Genomic DNA, 19,185 nt, shown 5'->3' on the forward strand with positions numbered 1-19,185 from the left:
GGTGTTTATTATGAATTATCCATGTATTCTTAATCTAAAGAAATGTATGTGGACCGAAAAGACTATTGGAATTTTATGTGCTAAATCTATTTGGAAGGAGATAGTTCAAACTAATTCATTCTATTTTTGGAAAAAGACTCATATAATTTTTCCTGTTGCTGGAAATAAAAAATGGAATACCAAAATACTCAAGTAGCTGTTGCATATAATCGTGTTATGACCAATCATTCCATGGCTGTACAGGCTGGATTAAAATAGATTTATTGACCTTTTCACTCTTTGCAAAATTCATTTGCATTCAATACTTAACTAATTATGATTTAATTAGGGACTCCTGAACACCTTTACTTTCAATTGATTAAGTATTAATTGCCCAATAATTAAATATATCTTGAATAAATGAAAATAAGGGAAGGCATCTTTAATTTTCAAATCTAAATAGGTTGGTGTAATTGGTAAATGTCTATGTCAAGATTTTCTGGAGAAGGGGGGCTCAAAATATCAGCTCACAAAAATAAATTGTTTCATGGTACACATGACAGATCATGGTTGCCTTGAGTTGTAGTCTGTGAAAAATAGATCACAATATCCTTGATTTTCATTTTCATGAGATTAATTCTACAACATAGATTCAAGAACACGTCTCCATTGTATTTCTTTGGCATCTGAAATATTTTATGAAGATGATCAATTATGATAATATTGCGAAATATATTCTAATTGTCTTAATTAATCATAAAACTAATCACTATCACTGTCTGAATCATCATCTTCATCATCTTCCTCACATTCTTCTTCTTCTTCTTGTGTCACATCCTTGTTAATGTCAGCAAAAAAATTTTCGTCTCTACTAAACAACTTCTTTGTTTTATATTTAGTTACTCGTTTTTTATTTATCTTTAACTTTTCCAACTTTTCAATATTCCAAAATTTAACACATTGATCATGAGAACAACTAGCCAATAAACATCTGTCATGACTCAGGCTAAGACCTTCAATAGGAAATCCATCATGTTCCCCTATTATACCCATAAAACTATTTGGTAAAATATTGACACCTCTGAAAGATAAATCATTGCAATTTATTTAAAAAAATTATAGAATATTTGAGTGAATAACTTTATAAAGATCCATCTTTTAAAATAGGAAATGATGTTATAAAGGGATACTATTGATATTAAGATACTCTCTTCATTTTTTCCCTTTAATTTCATGTTAAATCCAATTCAGATTATTTAAAATTATTAATCAAATAAAAAAGTGGATAGTAAATGTACCAATGAAATGAATAATGACAAAACCTACAGAATCATAAGTCACATTATAACATTGTTTTATTCCTTTAATATATAATGAAAAGCAGTTTACCTTATTATTCCATCACTGCTACCAGTACAGACAATATTTCTATTAATAGGTACCAGACAATCCACAGCATCTGTGTGACCAGGAAACAGATCACTATTTAAACCCCACTCATTCCAGTTAAATATATTTAGAGCACCATCCCCTGAACCACACACTACTTTTCTTTCGCCCTAAAATTAAATATGTATCAAGACGTTACTTGCAAGCAGGAAACTTAAACGAGTTGAAGTTGACTTTGTGTCAATCAACAAATTTCAGAAATTTTATGCCCTGGACTGAATTGTTCATAAAGTTGGATATGATGACATTAAAATTATGATACAATTATAGTTACAGATATTCCCATATGACAGGCAAGACTAAACATGTGAACTTATACGTATTCATAAGACAAAAGTTACAGACAGACTCACAAATTTCACTGTCTGTAAAAACACGACCATGAAGTTAGAATATCCAATTTCATGTGTATCCTTATAGAGCTTTTCATAATTGTATTATGAATTATGGCCACAGATTTTGGACTTAAAAAAACATTTTCATAAAATTACTTACCTTAACAATGGCTAAACATTGTAATTCTGAATCAAAGACTTCAGATTGTACAGTCATTCTTCTTTTCCTGATATCAAAAGCTGTTAGAGTACCCTCTCCACTGGAATACATAGAATACAAAGATTCATACAAAGCTTCAACTCTAGACAATTTAAAATATAGTCAAGACTTCAAGAATTTAAAGTACCAAATTCCAATGGAACTTTAGTTATAGTAGAGCTCATCAAACTTGCTCCTGAAGTATTAATAAAAAAATTACATGCTGCATTGACTTATTAAGAGAACCCACTGTAATAATACAACTTTAAGTTTCAAGAGTCAATTTCTTTATCATTCAAATCTTATGTTGACTAACCTGGTAGAGAGTAATGTTCTTTTACTAGAATCAACAACCATATCACTGATATACTCATCATTCTCTTTAAACTCACAAATTGATTTACTTTTTCTTAAATCCCATACCTGGTAAATAATTAATTTCATTGAAATTGCTTGCTGACATTTAAGAGTAATAATCTTATCAAAAGAAACAGATTAATTGTGATTTAACACAGAATAACTGAACACTCCTTTTAATTTGTTATGTCTGATGTTCAATAAGGTCTTTTAATTTCAAAAGTGTACTTGTCAAATACTGAAATTAAGTTTTTTACCTTAATTCTCCCATCATCATCTCCTGTAGCAATAATATTTTCATCTGAGACTAATAAACAATAGATAGGTGATCTAGAAAAAAATACAATTCTTAAAAAATGGCGCTAAATATCAAAAGTAGAGTATTAGTTATTTGGCAAACATACAAATGTAACCTTAGGTGACAAGTTGAAATACGATTATCAAAAGTAATAATAAGAAGATGCTTTTGAAATGAGGCATGAGATACTAAGTCACATTAAATTATGTTAATCATGTGTTAAATTAGTTGGTATCTTGGCTAAAACCCAACTTACTCATGTGCAGCTTTGATTTTATTCTTAAGTTGTCCAGTATCTAGATCACAACATTTGATAGATTTATCTTTTGATGCTGTAATTAAACAGTTTCCTGATGGATTAAATTTCAATGCTCGACATGATTTTTTATGATGTTTATAAGTGTTCTCCAATTTATTTTCTCCATCTATTTTGTATGTATATCTGAAACAAAAATGATTTGAGATTGAAATATAATATAGAGATGTGCTACACATGATAAACCTTTGATGTTATATATCCAGACAATTGCGATAAGAGTTTAACATAATATATTATAGGAAAGAACCATGTTAGCCTTATGAAAATGTCATACTATGTGCATAAAATGATATTTTGACAAAGTCAAAAATGTTTTTGCTTTTACATAAAATTTATTGAAAATGCTTTTCCCTACAATATTCTAATTCAGTCTTTGCTGAAGTTATCAAGAAATATAAAATTTTCAATACATGTATACAATTATAAAAAATCTTTACAATATCAAATACCAAACTCACAAATCTACATCACCATTAATTGAACCTATTGCAATTAAATCTTTACTAGGATGATAACAAACATTCACTACCAAGTCATCAAACTCTATGTCATTGGGTTTGTTTGCTGGCTTCTAAAATTTAAAAATAAAAGAGATATGATCGTATCATTTTACTAGAATTTAATCTTAGCTGCCTGCAGCAATTTAAACATAATATATTAAATATAGGAAATTGAAATTGCATAATTGTCATCAGATGCAGGCTTTATCACAGCAGTCACATAATGCTTATACTACTCTCGGACTACATTGAGCTTTTTTTCTCTCATTTCATAAATAATCAAAATGAAATTATTAACTGTATGCCATTTGCCTTAGATTGTCTTCGGGCCTATAGACATATAAGGTTCTATGCTTTTACATTTGAAATAGACACATTTCCCTCTCATAGACTCTCCCATTAAATTCATGTGAAAACAACCTACTTTTCAGACAAAAAGTACCCTCTGTAAAATCATAGTTAGTTATATAGTAACTTTTCCAATGATTGACATTTTCATCAACCAAAAAACAATCCAGGATGCTCCTATCTAGAAAATGACCTACTTTTCGAAATGAAAATACACCTCTGTAAAATCATGTTTAAAAATAATAACTTTTCCAGTGTTTGGCATTTTCATCAACCCAAAGACAATCAAAAACTCTCAGTAGTATTTTGTTATAGATATTTCAGTTCATATGTAAATTATTGCCAAAATTCAATTCAGAAAGCATTAAGCAGTGTAGTCGGAGAGTAGTTAAGTCACAAGTGTGTAATCAGAGAGTAGCGTATCATATCAATATTTTGCTTTTGACGAACATTATCTTAAGTCAAAAGTTACATTATCGGGAAATTAAAAAAATCGGCCTTGCTAAGACAATGGGAAATGTATATATGCAAATTTACGGTGAATATAATAGACAAAAGTATCACGTGTTAAAAATTAAATTACTTTCGACGCCATATTTGTTTACGGATCTGTTCATATGTAGACTTTATCTGTATTATTAAAACGAAATCTGAAATAATTAAAAAAAAGTTCACAAAGATTATATCTTTAATCTAATTCAAACTATATCTTAGAAAGTCTGATAACTTACAATAGCGTAATATTAATTTGATGAAAATAAAAAGAAAATAGGTAAGTTTCGTATCAGAACCTCAAAAGCTTTTGAATTTTAGCTTTTAGGAGGACTTGCTTGGTAAAAGCTTGCCTTCTTAAAAATGTTTCCAGTCTTATGCAAAGGTAGATCTACAAAATCAATCAAATACCGAAGATGTAGCATTCATACACATTCTAAATATCGTCTAAAAATCCATCTTGGTCCTCTTTCATAATGTCGTGAGTCATGGAAAATTGTATATATGGTTACGTATTAGCAGTCAGTAATTTAAAGTCTGGCTACGTTTTATATTACAGGGATGCTAAACAAGTACATATTAGTAAGACAGTGTCGGTATCGATAAACAAGGTGCGGTCTACATTCTAATTAATTACTTTCCATTAATTGGAAGGCTTCATTTGGGCGGTGACCATCGCTACCTCAACAACTGTCATAATGAGTAAAGTTGGAAGAGATCGCCGGGAAAATATCTCCAATGTTTTGTTACGTGTGCCCATTTTTGCGTACGCCGTTGTAACGGTTTCATTGCCTGCCGTTGCTTTATTTTTATGTTTTGTAACGGCTGTCATATTTCGCTATGACGAGATTAATGACACACAATGCAATGTAAGTATTGTTTACTTCTTTCTTGCACACCACATCTTAAAATTTTCAGTCAACCACTAATCTCCTCTTTCCTTGGAGACACTTGCATGAGTCAAACATTTACGGCCAAGGACGCAAGGTTTTAGATTTTGATTTTGGGCTGTGCATATAGTGTACTATAAGTATGAGGTAGAGTGATATTGATAAAAACAGGCATTATCTGTCAAGTAACAAATCAGTATGGACCCTAGTTACCAGCTTGGTAATTTTGGTACCAAGTGTTTAGACATTTCTTACTATGCTGTAATAACAACCACTTGTACAGCATAAGATTTTAAGAGAAATTGGTGTATTTGTAATTGTAACAAGATATAGATTATTATCTTAGACTGTCACATCCGATCTATGTTTCTAGCTATACCAAACTCTTTAATTAATTTTAAATTTGAAGTGAAGCACATTCTTATTTGTAGTGTTAGAATAATATTATTATTACTATTATTATTGGGTCACATCTGAATCTTTGCCATCTTAAGGCACTTCTTATTATGCTAGTAACTGCTATAAATGTATAAAAAAAATTTCAGGTTACCAACTTTGTTCCTTCTATAAGTGCAGTAACAGGAATCAGACCACAAACCTATCTCTGGAAGATTTGTATAGCTCTACATTCAGCGCCACGATTTGCTGTGGCTGTTATATACTATAATTATTATAAAGACCTGCTGTATTTAGTGTCTGACAAATACAAAGGACTGTTTGGGTTTTTGATGACAGTTAATTTTTGGTTCAACACCATAGAAGATGCCAGCTTGGTTGGAGTAACATACATTTCTAATAAAGACAATTATCGTAAGTATGCTCCCTTTTGTTTTTCAGTGGGAAGATATAGAAATGTTTAATTTGTTATTGAAAATATGCTTTGTGGATGACCAATATTATGACATTTATATTTTCTCCTTTTCAATGAGTTTGCTCTCTTGCTCACTTAAACTTAATTTCTCAAGACTACCTGTGTAGAGGAGAAATATGTATCATTATTATCAAATTTTGGCTATGCTATGAGATCTAATTAATTAGACTGTCTCTATTTGATCGTTGGCACGACTAAAATATTAAATGAAGGACATAAGTCTCATGAGTCAAATGATATAATGAATGTATCCCTTTATTTTGTTTCAATTCATTGTTCTCTATATGAAATAGATTGCAACTATAACAATATTCAATAAAATAATTCTCGATAGACTTTTACCCGATACATTATAATTAGTGAAGCTTCATATTTCATTAGTGGGTATTCATAAGGGAGTTGAAATGTTTCTGTTTTTTTTCCTCTTCATTTATGTCAGAGGTTAAAGAGGTTATTTACACAGTTTCCATAAAAGCAATGATCAAGGCCAAACTTTTTTGTTGAATAGAAAGTACTTTTGCCCTTTAAAGAGATGATTAATTTATATAGATTTTCATCCTATTATATATTGTAATTCCAGCTGTACATGAGAAGATATTTATAGTATTTATGGTATTATCTTTATGTTATATGTTGTTAAATACCATATTATACTATTGGACTCGTACTGGCAAGCTGTCTGAAGATGTAAGTATATCAATCAATATGCTGAATGTGCAGGATAAGATTCATGTTCAGATTTTAATAAGTAATTGTCCATCACAGTAATTCAGTTTGGTTAGTCATTGATATGTCCATAAAGTGGTAATGGTCTTCACATGCAATCCAGGTGGTAAAAATGAATAACCATATTAATTTGATAATTGATTGCCAATTGCTATCTGGCTGTGACAGTCAAGCAAAAATGGCAATGGGATCACCTTTTAAAAGAGTTAATTTACATAACAAATATTCTGTTCCTTATACAAAGCATGTAGATATGAGGGTTTCCAGATAGTTAAAAACAAGTTAGATATAGAGCTCCATTGTACTGTTTCTTCATGTCTAGCATTGCTGCAATGTACTAACACAAAAATTTTCTACACCTGTACAACATCTCAATTATTAATCATTGAATCGGCTAAATGAAATTACTACTATATGATTTATTTTCTAGGAGAAAAAGTCTTTAAAATGGAAAGTTGCTATGTTTATTGCCAATTTTACTGCTACTATGGGTTTACTAGCATTTTTTATACAACATCGGTTTTATTGTAAACCCTTAGGTGAGTGAAGTTTTAGTTGTCAACATATCACGGCACTAGCAGTATATATTGACCATTCTGAAACTCTAGTCAACACACTGAACATATCATTTAATCTAATAACATGCTATCTATATGCAAACTCAATTAATGGGTTATGAGTATTTGGAGTTCATGTCACAGCTTTCATTAAGTGTTACTATTTATAGACACAGGTTATTTTCCTTATAGTATGACAATAATACCAAATCCTAATCAGATAATATTCGTAATACAGGGAAACAAATATGTGTAAACTTTGTATGACTATTCTAAGGGCCTATTGTATGGTAAACTTTCTGTGTAGTGTATTGCACAACTAAGAATACAACTTACAAAGAAAGGTTAAAGGGACAAGTTCGCCATTTTTAAGATTTGATTAGGGTCTTGAATATATGTAAATAGTCTTCAGAAGTACTAGAAATGTAATTTCTATATATATCTTATCTATATATATCTATTATGGCAAAGCCGTTGATAACTGAAATAGGAGCAGGGATAGTTTGATTAAGACGATGTGAAAAAGACATACACAATAAACAATCAAATTGATAAATGCTTTCTTTACAACATTATTAAGTACTTGTTTATTTTCTTATTTCAGCTTTTAGTTGGTTTTCAGTCTGTGAATATATAATAGGCTATACAAATATGGCATATCATTTGTCTGCTTATTACGAGTTTCAAAACATGTCACTAGCTTTTGGACGCTTAGAACCGCCACATACAAATGGTTCTGTTGCTTCAAATAATAATAGTATTACAAACAATAATAAGAAGAAAGATCAGTAAGAGCTATTAAAAGAGTTGTTAAACTGATAAAAGAGTCGTGAAACTAATGATATTAGAAGAGGAATGACATATTATGGAAGATTGAACCTGCCACATAGAGAAAATGATTATTTTGAAAATTGAGGTTGTCAGATATATTTATGGAGATTTTAAATGTATTACATGCCACTGTGACTTACAAGATATTTTATGATGCTTTTTTTACAGTGTTACAGTTTGTTTAATCATTTTATCATTATCTAGCCACAAATCAAGTGCAATGTTAAACTGTTGATATAGTGTATTTGTATTTTATTACTGTATTTATTTCATAATCTACTTAGGACTGAATTTCTAATTTTATAAGAAATTGATACATTCAATTCTTAAGATTTCCATCCATCTTTCATTAAATTCGATTTCTTTGTTAACCCAAATTGAAAATCTTAACAGTGTGATTTGTGAAGATCAGAAGATAGATTTAGCATTTATTATTAGAATTTCTTCAAAATTAATGGAGTGACACGACTTTTACAGAAGTTTACTTCCAACAGTACAATTTGTCAAAATTAATTGATATTCTTCCTCGTTTGAATTGCTACTTATGTATTGCCAAACTGCTATTTTGGATTTTGAGTTTCATTTTGCGGTTCGGATTGGTTGCTCATTCAAGGATATTTTCCAACAATAACACAGAGCTTTGGGATAGTTTAATCAATAATTTACACAATAATATCTTACACTGTTTTTATATAATTATGTCAGTCATATACATGTATAACGAAAAACCAATACTTGATATTAAGGAATGTTATATTTTGTAACAAATTAGATTTATACAGTCAAAAAGGTTTTAAGTTCTTAGGATATTTATTGGTGACAAGGCTTAATTCTTGTGTAAGAAGTTACTTTGTATTACGTTACTCTGTGAAATTATGATGAAGTTTGCCACTTGCCCATTTATAAATGTATTCTTAATTCCATATTGCCTTTTAGAATCAATTATATATATATATACAGAGAGGAATTTGAAATGAAAAATTAACATAAACATATTTATTCTGATATTTATGTCTAAGTTGAGGTTAAGTTTAAATTACTGTGAAAAGATATGTATTAATGATAGAAAAGAAGAGTTAAATTATGACATTGATTAAAGATTATGAAAATTTGACATCAATTTTACTTAATTGTAATGTCCAAGTTGGTGTAAGTGATGAAGAATTAAGAGCAATTGCTGGCTGTGGTTATCCACCATATAAGTGTAGATTGGATGGCTCTCTTGTTCTTACCTTAACTCCACCTTAAAGAAACTCCTACCACAACTTTCTTCCAGCAGCTTTTGATATCAATTTATAAGAGCAAGAGCTTGTACAAGTATTGGTTGTACATCATACATGTTGGAATCTAGTTAAGATTTTGTTTATTTAGATTTAAAAGAATATGCTCATTTAAATAATTCTATACAATCAGATCTGAATTCAATTGGTGCATTCTAATTTTTAAAGTTTTTTTGACGTGTTCATTGAAATGATATTTATATTTTAAGATGGTTATGTTTCTTTTAGATTTGAACAAAATATAAAACCTGTGATGCACATAATTAAGAAATAGCCTGGAATAAGAACAAATGAGGTACAAAGTTTCAGAAACTAAATCAGCTAATTATGAGGTTTAATAATGCATTTATTTCGATAAGCTTTTCCAAAGATGAAATTTTTTTTCTACAGTAAAGAAAGCCCTCTGTGAAAGTCATAAGAAACCCATTTCTTTTTTTCTGCAAGGATAGTTAACAGATAACTAACTAATCAACATAGACTGTTTCATCATGAAACTTTAAAAAGAAAATAGTGATTTTACAATTTACACTCCAGGTATGTTTCATAACATAAACACAAGCAGTTATCGAAGGGTCCTTTAAGTGGTAATTACTTAGAGATTTTGCTTGTATAGCTTATAGAACTGTGCAGCAAAGTAGACTATTATTGTTTATATTTTGAAGCCTTCATCTCTCTTGTTTTTTTTTGTCTGAATGTAAAAGAACAAGGGTTAGATTGTTAACTTGATTCAGTATTTTAATTTGTCATGATGATTACAAGACCAATTGTGTCTTGACATATCTCTCCTCATCTCATATATTTCAGCATAATTTATCACTCATTGTATCAGGACATTGTTTTTATACTCTTTATGATTTCTTACCAATTCATCTCACATGTACTCCTGATTTCATTATAGAATATATATCTGGTACATGCTGAAGAATCAATTCAAGCAAGATCACATTTATTTTGCCAGATTTTCATGTTCAACTTGTACCAGATTTTTATACTAAATGACCCTTAAATCAAAAAGATGTTTAAACATCATATCATTACTGCTTATTGCAGGGATGCTGTTTTGTTGTTGCTTTCCTGTATTTTTTATTATTATTCACTATCTGAATTGCTGTTGCAAACACAGACATATTCATTTAGACAGGGGAACTGATATGTAGTAAGAATGGTATTTTTTCCCTACTTTGTGTTTAAGTGCATGTAGACGACTATTAAAGTGTTTGAATTTGCATAGATGTTTTCAAATTTGCATAGATGTTTTCGCAGGCTATGAAATACATTAATGTAAACAAAACAGCATCCCTTATATTTACAACTTGCCGGCCCTGTCGGCAGGTCTTATTGTTATCTATATATTATATGTAATTGTATATAAGTTCAAACTATCATTATATGAATATTAATTATAATATAATTTTAGAAAATTGATGTCTCCTTCTATTCATGTTGATTGACTTCATGACCATTGTCATTGGTCTGTATATTTAATATGTAAGGTCTATAGTCACAATAGTTATACTAATTCTGAATCTCATTTGATGGTGGGGAGCAATAACGATGTTGCTATGAACAATGCCGTTGTGTTTAACTTGGCAAATCAAATCTGGGTCATTATTTTATATTTCAAATGTTTGCAAGCTTATACCACATCCCTAGAGAGCAAATATTCTAGTCACTACATTTGGGGGTTCCACGAGTTCTGCATGCTTGGGATTTACAGAATCAACTGAAGGTTTAACAAAATAATTTGGAATATGTCTGCCGAAAGAATAGTTGGTGTAGACAGAAGTCAGAATGGTGGGGAGGTGAGTAGATGGGAAAAATTGTAATGTGACATATTTCAATTCAGTACCATTCAATTTAGGGTAGAATAGGAATAGATAGAAACCTGTTAAGAACTGTCACGCCTCTTTAGTTGAAAGTTTAATCATCCTTATTTTTACGGTGATCTTAACATAGTTTCTACATGGGCCACTGGTTCAGATGCATATCTGTGTGTTGAACAAGGGAATAAATCTGATTATAAATGTAGGGCACCACAAAAGTAGAACATATCCAATAATCAGACTTCAAAGTATGATCAATTACACCATTGCCTTGCTCTCTGCTTCAAATCAGGATGATATTACCCTGAGATAAAGGGTTTATCAAAAGTAAGAAATCCATATATCTGGTTGGTCCATAATGAAAATTTGGATTAAAAAAATAACAATGGGGACATTTGACTTTCACATATTTCAATAAATCATGTTTATACAATTGCAGAAATATATAATTAACATAAAAAGCCATAAGAAAAAAAATTGTATTCTTGCTTTAGGCACAGAATGACTTTTTCCTTTTCAAGCATACAGTAGGAGAAGCACAAATGGCTACAAATATCTAATCAGAAGTCATTATAAATCTAACATGGCAAATATTTCTAAATTTCCTGCTTATCAAACTTTCAGCCTAAAGCAGATCCAATTTAAAATAGTTAACAGACTGCACATATTAGTTGCTGAGAATATAAGAAATAGTTTCAAGAATATAGTTTTGTTACTGACGAAACTTGTACAATATTGCGATATTTTATACCATATTTCCAATATTGATTACTTATTTATTCTTTGAATCTGAAGCCATCTCCATCAATAGGTATATAATCATGTCTGGCTTATTCATTCTTTCAATTCATAACATCTAGACATACTTTCCACATCATTAACCACACATCAATATCATTTATTTTCTGAAACTGTTAATATATCACCCATACAACTATTACCATCACTATGATTTGATAATGGCTTAAGCATTAAATCTAAAATCACTTTACTTTGTCTATTTCATGTATGGCTCTCTCTCTCTCACTTGGTCACAAACCTTCCATACAAAAATCATAAGCTCACTATATACACAATTTTCATAAATAATATACATAATATAACAACAATGTAACAATATACAGATATTATTTAATCTATATACAAAAATCACAGCACTATTTATTGTGAGAATTCTCAACAATATTTCGCTCTCTTTCTCACTAAATATTCCCATTTGTGGCCTTCACTATAGAAGGAGATAGTAATAAATATAGTCAGTCAATATTATCTATGCACATTCAAATCTTTATTCTAAGGTAGAATAATTGATATCAAATCAGCTGAAATATCTCTGTCCTGTAGTACAGGACTAGGGCTAATGTGCAGTAACATTTTATAAACTTCAGTTTTTTAATTCTGATCCTGTATGTCTGAAATTGACATTGGGTTTCAATTAGCCATAAATCAACATTTCACTCCAATGCAATTTTGAAGTGGTGATACTTCAAATAATTGCTATATAAATGAATCAGAAAAAGTCTGTCTAAATACAAACATGGAATGAAGCAAAAATTTACCTAAAAATACAGTGAATAGTCCAAGGTTGTTTTGGGAAACCATCTAAATAATTATATGCATACATAATTGACTGACATAGAGAGAGGCAAGATGTTATCACGATTTTCTCTATACTTAACTGATGAAACCTAACTATAACTTCAAGAAGAATTTTATCCACAAATGTAATATTCATAAAACTTTAAAAAGTCTAATTACATGTACAAATATCTCTTCAATCAAAATCACTTAATTTGTCTGACACTATTTGTAGTACTACATTTCCACATCCTCTTTATTGTTAACATACTACAGAATGTCATAAATTCTTCTTCACAAATATCAACAATCTAAAAAATTCACATATATATTTTTATCACTCATAATCCATAAACTTTTAATCGTGTTCATATAGATCCGCAATTTGAGTTTAAATCTTGGAAATTTTCCATTCATTTTTAACTTGAAGCACTCATTACAAAGACGTGATGCTAGATAGTTTACCATTGAATAAGGCAATAACCACAAAAATAATACATGGTTTTCAATCTACATATTGCATTACAATGTATCACTATTTCACAGGAACAATTAAAGCTCCACAATACAGTTTAATAGTGACAACAATTAGTACTGCAATTTGATTTGTTGACAACTGTCTGTCAAATTACAACAAGCACAAAGCTGATTTTTTTTTAGTGAACATACAAGTTGATTATGTAAAAACATCGTAATAACCTTATTATAACATTTAATGAAATTCTGATAAATAGAAGAAACAACATATTTCTGTTATCATTACAAAAATCTTTCTCTGGAACTTAAAGGGGCATTCACATTTCAAAGATAAGTTCCCTTATTTCTGACCTGTTAAACGGATCAGATGCTGATGCTTTAGCCTGAAATATTGAGTAGATTCTAATTATGGACATTTTGACTAAAGTTTGTTGGTGCATCAGCAAAGAATGTAACCATTCTATAATGTCATATTAGGTTGTACTATTTGTTTCTTAGAAATATACATGTATACTACTAACCCTCTGGTTCCCAACCTGGGGTGATTTCACCCCCTGGGGGTGTGGGACTAGGGTCTCAGGGATGTGGCCAACTGGTGTAGGAGAAGAATTTATTTTTGAGTTGAGAGAGCACCTCACATCATCACATGCTGCAAATGTGGATGAAACAAATTTTGGGGGTGTGAGGTCCACGTGATTGCCCCAGGGGTGTGAAGGCTGAAAAAGGTTGGGAACTGTTACAAAAAGCTCCAAGCTCTGCATGTCAAGTTTTTACTGAATGAACTTTGGAGCTCCACACTCTAAAAGCTGAAGAGAATCATATGAACCATATATGACATCATTTGGCAACCGTCACTTGATAATCTTTATTAAAAGTTTTGTGGCTAATAAGACATCCTGTCAAGTTCAAAGAGTTCATGAATCACACATCTACATCAGTACCTTCAATTTTCACTCTTTGCTTAACATATTATAAGAAAAGATATCATTAAAGAAACATTAATATTGGTCCAATAAATTTGAATAATATCACAGAACAACAGTCATTAGAATATCAATGCAATGTTATTTGAAATTATTCTAGATTGTTTGTTTAGCTGGACTGGTACAATATGCAACATGTAATTATTCAAATCACTAACAAGACCAGTCCATTTTTTTCAAGGTAGGATGAGTGAAAAAAATATCAAAGAGAAAAACAGCATCAATGTGGAAGAGAACATCCATTAAAGACAACAGGAAAATACAAGCTCAAAGTCACTTTGATAGTTGCAACATTTTGTTGATCTTAAAAAATGACAAACCCAGCTGTCTGTTGAAAGAGTAAAAACTTTCTTTCAATACACTATACCCACTGATATCTCACATTGACTGCAGTATGAATTTGTTGATCAAATTCCAGTAAAGGGTAAAATAATGCCTGGAAGGATAGCCAACATCTTGCTGACTCACTATGTTGCCAATTCCAATAATAACACATTCAAAGCACAACTAGTTTGCAGATGATACTGAACAATTTTCATCATATTTTCATCATATTTGTAAATTGTAAGATCATTTTTCTCTACATCCAATGTAATAAAAGTCAAATTAGCATTGGAAAATTATATATCGCACAGTTAGTTTAACAAAATATAATTGCACTTGAAGCTTCCAGAAACAGCAACAAATGAATTTACTTTGTATTATATTTTGGTGTAATTGTCGAATTATTGTAGAATTGTAGGACAACTGTAGATCAGATTTCAATTCAGATTTAGATGCACAAATAGACAAATATAAGCTTAAATCTAATCCAAAAATCACCCTTCATGGGTCCATGTCTTGGTGGAATGATTCCACAAAGTCATCAAAGTCTTTCATATTAGTTTCGAACATAGCTAACTGTGTTGTAACTTGGTCCAGTGTGTCATTTAAAGTTGTCTCCTCTTCAAACATAGACATTGTCAGTGCTCCCTGACAGTCTCGAAAAAATTTACCCAAATCATTATTAGAGTCCACTCCAGCAAATGGTGTTTTCTGAAGATAAAACAAAATAATAACTGTATTGATTTCTTGAATGAAATAATATCTATGATTAAAAAAACAATTGCGATGTTATACTGTAAATGTTAAACAAGACTAAACAATTATAAACAAATGATATACAGGAATCCTGTCAATTCAATAAATAATTCCAGTTCAATAAAACAAGTTGGAACAGAATTCAGAAGCCGTTCCATGAGTGCCGAAAATATTGTAGGTGCAGACAGAGTTCAAAATGGCAGAGAAGGAATTAGATAGGAACATTTTGAATGTGGCATATCCGCTGTCATACTGTTTGATTGGGGGAAGAATTGGAACAGGCAGAATCTACTCAGAATTCTTTAAACGAGCGCCACCACAGATACCCTCTTGACATATCCGCTGTCATTCCTTGATTTGTCAAAAAATAATTTTAACCTCACCAATTCAACCATAACAAAATCATCATTAACAGACACGTGACTACCAGTAGATTTCATGATTTCACTTTCAGTAGTGGTTCCAGTTGAACTGTTAGCTGTCTCCATATTTTCTCCACTACTTGTACTACAATTATCTTTTCCTGATACTACTCTAGACTCAATCTTACCAGTGTCATTTAATAAACTCAGAAAAGGAATTTCTTCCAGTCCTTTCAATGGTAAGTCTTTCATACTTTGTGGCTGCACAAATGCACCAACTCTATGCAGTGTTGTAAAACTGTTGGAATTCTCTGGAGCACTGAAAAGTTTAAAACAAAGGTCTTGTATATTTGATATACTTCCCTTTCCTACTCCTTAGATTCTTGAAATGCATGTGAGATGAGGACTTCCTTTCTGTATCTGAACAACTAGATAAAACCATCCAATAAAATATCTCCTAAGATCCCCAACAGATCTCCAGGTCTGTAAGTAAATTATGTCAATCTAACATAGACCTACACAGCTCCTGCTCTTTCTGAAAATCAATTTCAATATAAACACTTTTATACCTTTGTGGTCTTTGGTCAACAGGAGGTAATGTTTGTTTGTGATTGATGCTGATTGGTGGTGTAGTTTTACAACTGCTTGTCTTAGTTTCTGTGATGAAAGCATAGTCTGGTGGAGACGTTGAAAATAATGTTGAACAGTAGTCTTGATGATCCAGCTCATCTATCTTTATATCTTCAGTCACACTAGTCCTGAAAAATAGTCAATTACTTATTTGTCTGGCAACATACTTACAAAAGTGCAAACTACTCTGTAAACACTTGCCTTCATTAAAACTCTAAAATTAGCTCTGTCGATTTCTTTATAACAATGTTTCAATACAATATTTAGTATTGAGCAAGATTATGAGTACATGTGTCATGCAATTCATTCAAAAGTGGTTATAATTTGCATCAAAGCTGAAAATATATTTATTCTTCCACACATGTATGATGCAATCCAGAATTTTACATAGGCTCCTATGTCTTCATGGCCCTGCTTCTTGTATGAGAATTAGATTTCTATGACAATACTCACCTTCTAAATCCTAGACTACATGGTTTAGGTTCTGTTTGTCTCCTAGGACAATTTGGGCTATTTTCAACTTTAAAATGATCATCCTTCAATTCAAATGGTAACTGTCTCGTTGCTTTATGAGGAGAGATTAATAATTTAGTTCGGTAAGCAAGATTTATAGTTATTTTCCCCATTGGTGTAGGTACAGCACCTACAACACATTTCTTGTAATCTTCTGCTAACTGAAAGAACTGAGGTTCTCCCAAATAAAATCTATAACATATAACATAGTCCCCACCACTGGCTCCCTGCTGCCGTGCAAGACGATAAGCTGGTGGAATGCGAGATACACTAAATAATGATTTTAATGCAATGCCCATTCGGTTGTAAACTCCATAAGAAACTTTAACAGAGTTGTCTACAATGGATCCATCTAATGCCATAAACCAGGTTTCTAAAACCATAGTTTCACCCTCAGAGGTTTGTAAAGATATTTCAGCACAAACATTTTGTCCTAACATTGATTGTTGACTGTTCAAAATTTTCTTAGCTTCCGTCTGTACATCAGGTGTATCTTTCACAGCTAGGTTAAACTGAAATTGAAGTTAAGACAATTGAGATAAAACTTCCACAAGTGATATATTTGAGTTAAGATCTGCAGTGTGTTGCTTTAAGACTTTAAGATATTTAAAATTGTCACTTGTCAACATGACATTTTCAAATTAAGCAAGTAAAATCTTAGGGTAGAACTGTACCCTTCATTTCAGTAATGGGTAATCTAAAACAATACTGATAAGCTTAAGCTTATAATCTATCTTTTTAGCATTTGATTCAGATAAGTTACGCTTATCAATTAATATTCTTAGTACCCTACTAGTCTTGAACTTTTGTAGAAACTATTACAAAGATAAACAATAAAAATTAGTTTAAACTACTGCTTCTGGTAAAATAAGCTGAAATAATAATTAGTCTTAGCATCAGAACTTTAAAAGAGGAGCATACATCACTGCCTACTTAGCATGCAAGCAAGCAAACTCCAATAACACTCACTATCCACAGAGTACTGAAGTATTTCAATGCACTTTCATAAGTATTAATATAGGCCTACAGATATCAATTATCTACATCATGCTACCGATCAATAATAAATATTTCAATTGAGAAACCCTGTAAATACTCAATTTTCAAAAATTCAAAACATGCGAAATTCTTAATGCCATCCGTTATTATTAGTGTCATAGAACTAGTTTGCTTTGATTGCTTATTAGTGTATGGCTAATTGTGGGTAAGTTATGTGAAGAAGGGAAACTATGTGGAAGAGATTACTACTAGCTAACAGTGACAGTGGAGAAATATAACTTTGACATAAAATCATACATGTGTAATCTATAGATGTTGTTGGGTTTGTACCGCTTTTGAACGTTGTCCACCGCTCTACTGACGGGATGCCCAATTCTACTTATTTTTTGTCCTAACCAAATTTTCACGGGACAGACCATAAATCAACAAAATATCTATCATCACTTCACTTGTACCTTGATTGCCGGTAACACGCATTAATCTCATCACATAATTATTTCATCATTGCCTGATTAATTAATCCCCCAATTAAGATAGTATCTAGATCTATTGATCTATTTTCACCCAATAATGTGTATTTTAAGCCCACGTGACACACTTTTTAAAACAACATCTGGCAGATTCTACTTTCAATTATGAAATTTGATAATCGATAATTGAAATTATAAATTCATAGCAATGATAATCAATTATTTTAGCCAGCCCTACCTACAGCTTTGATCATGGACCAATGTCAATGCATCATTCATTAATGCAAATTTGCAATGACAGTCTGCAGGAGTCATGACATATTCTTATATACCTACCCAATCTGCTCCCGACGAGACAGGCTTTGATTTCGTACGAATTTTCTCTCCCAATCTTGATTGCACGATTATCTGCAAGCTTTTCAAGATGAAAAAGTTAGTAAATTTCTCTAAATCTTTTCTGTCTTGAGGTGAAATGCGTCCAAAATTTGACGCCATTTTGTTTGTTTACGTTGCAGAATCAACTTCTTCGTCTTATTTGTTTCTTAACCCATTTGTTTTCTCCATTGACAGTTTTAGTTTAGGGCAATGATGATGTAAACGTCTGTATATTTGAAGAATCCTCTCCATTGAAAGAAAAATAATTGGTTTATTCCAGAAATAAAATGTTAATTCACATAAAAATATGTCAACAAAATTTCCAAAATAATACTTCCGGTTCACCACGACATATCGGTCTAAAGTCAAATCGGCACAACAAAAGAACAAAAATCGTAACAAATCGACAAAAAGTACAATTTGGTAGTCACGTGACAAGAATTATCAAATCACATGATCAAAAT

At 31.0% G+C, this 19,185-nt stretch overlaps 3 protein-coding genes across 3 annotated transcripts; 1 reads left to right on the forward strand and 2 right to left on the reverse strand.

The window, feature by feature from the left end:
• Positions 1-547: 547 nt before the first annotated feature.
• LOTGIDRAFT_182189 (hypothetical protein) lies at positions 548-4,386 on the reverse strand. The gene is made up of 8 exons (XM_009057149.1): positions 4,368-4,386; positions 3,395-3,507; positions 2,874-3,059; positions 2,577-2,649; positions 2,279-2,385; positions 1,924-2,023; positions 1,369-1,538; positions 548-1,060 (listed from the first exon to the last, which is right to left on the reverse strand). Exons 1-8 carry the CDS (start codon positions 4,377-4,379, stop codon positions 742-744), a joined length of 1,080 nt encoding a protein of 359 aa, XP_009055397.1. The 5' UTR covers positions 4,380-4,386; the 3' UTR covers positions 548-741.
• Positions 4,387-4,974: 588 nt separating this feature from the next.
• LOTGIDRAFT_104796 (hypothetical protein) lies at positions 4,975-8,112 on the forward strand (the record flags this gene model as incomplete). Its single annotated transcript, XM_009057150.1, has 5 exons — positions 4,975-5,145; positions 5,712-5,976; positions 6,618-6,724; positions 7,194-7,302; positions 7,925-8,112. The coding sequence occupies 5 exons, from the start codon at positions 4,975-4,977 to the stop codon at positions 8,110-8,112; spliced, it is 840 nt and encodes a 279-aa protein (XP_009055398.1).
• Positions 8,113-15,117: 7,005 nt separating this feature from the next.
• Positions 15,118-19,030, reverse strand: LOTGIDRAFT_228548 (hypothetical protein; the record flags this gene model as incomplete). Its single annotated transcript, XM_009057151.1, has 6 exons — positions 18,683-19,030; positions 17,847-17,900; positions 16,818-17,389; positions 16,304-16,492; positions 15,756-16,053; positions 15,118-15,327 (listed from the first exon to the last, which is right to left on the reverse strand). Exons 1-6 carry the CDS (start codon positions 18,839-18,841, stop codon positions 15,118-15,120), a joined length of 1,482 nt encoding a protein of 493 aa, XP_009055399.1. The 5' UTR covers positions 18,842-19,030.
• Positions 19,031-19,185: the final 155 nt, after the last annotated feature.

Source organism: Lottia gigantea (assembly GCF_000327385.1).
Source record: "Lottia gigantea unplaced genomic scaffold LOTGIsca_3, whole genome shotgun sequence".
Lineage (NCBI taxonomy): Eukaryota > Metazoa > Mollusca > Gastropoda > Lottiidae > Lottia > Lottia gigantea.

Bases quoted from the DNA above. Each gene is read 5' to 3' on its own strand.
- LOTGIDRAFT_182189 (XM_009057149.1), bottom strand. The intron at 3,060-3,394 runs GTGAGTTTGGTA...TTTTTGTTTCAG, and splicing joins ATTAATGGTGATGTAGATTT to ATATACATACAAAATAGATG. The intron at 1,539-1,923 runs GTAAGTAATTTT...ATTTAATTTTAG, and splicing joins AATGTTTAGCCATTGTTAAG to GGCGAAAGAAAAGTAGTGTG.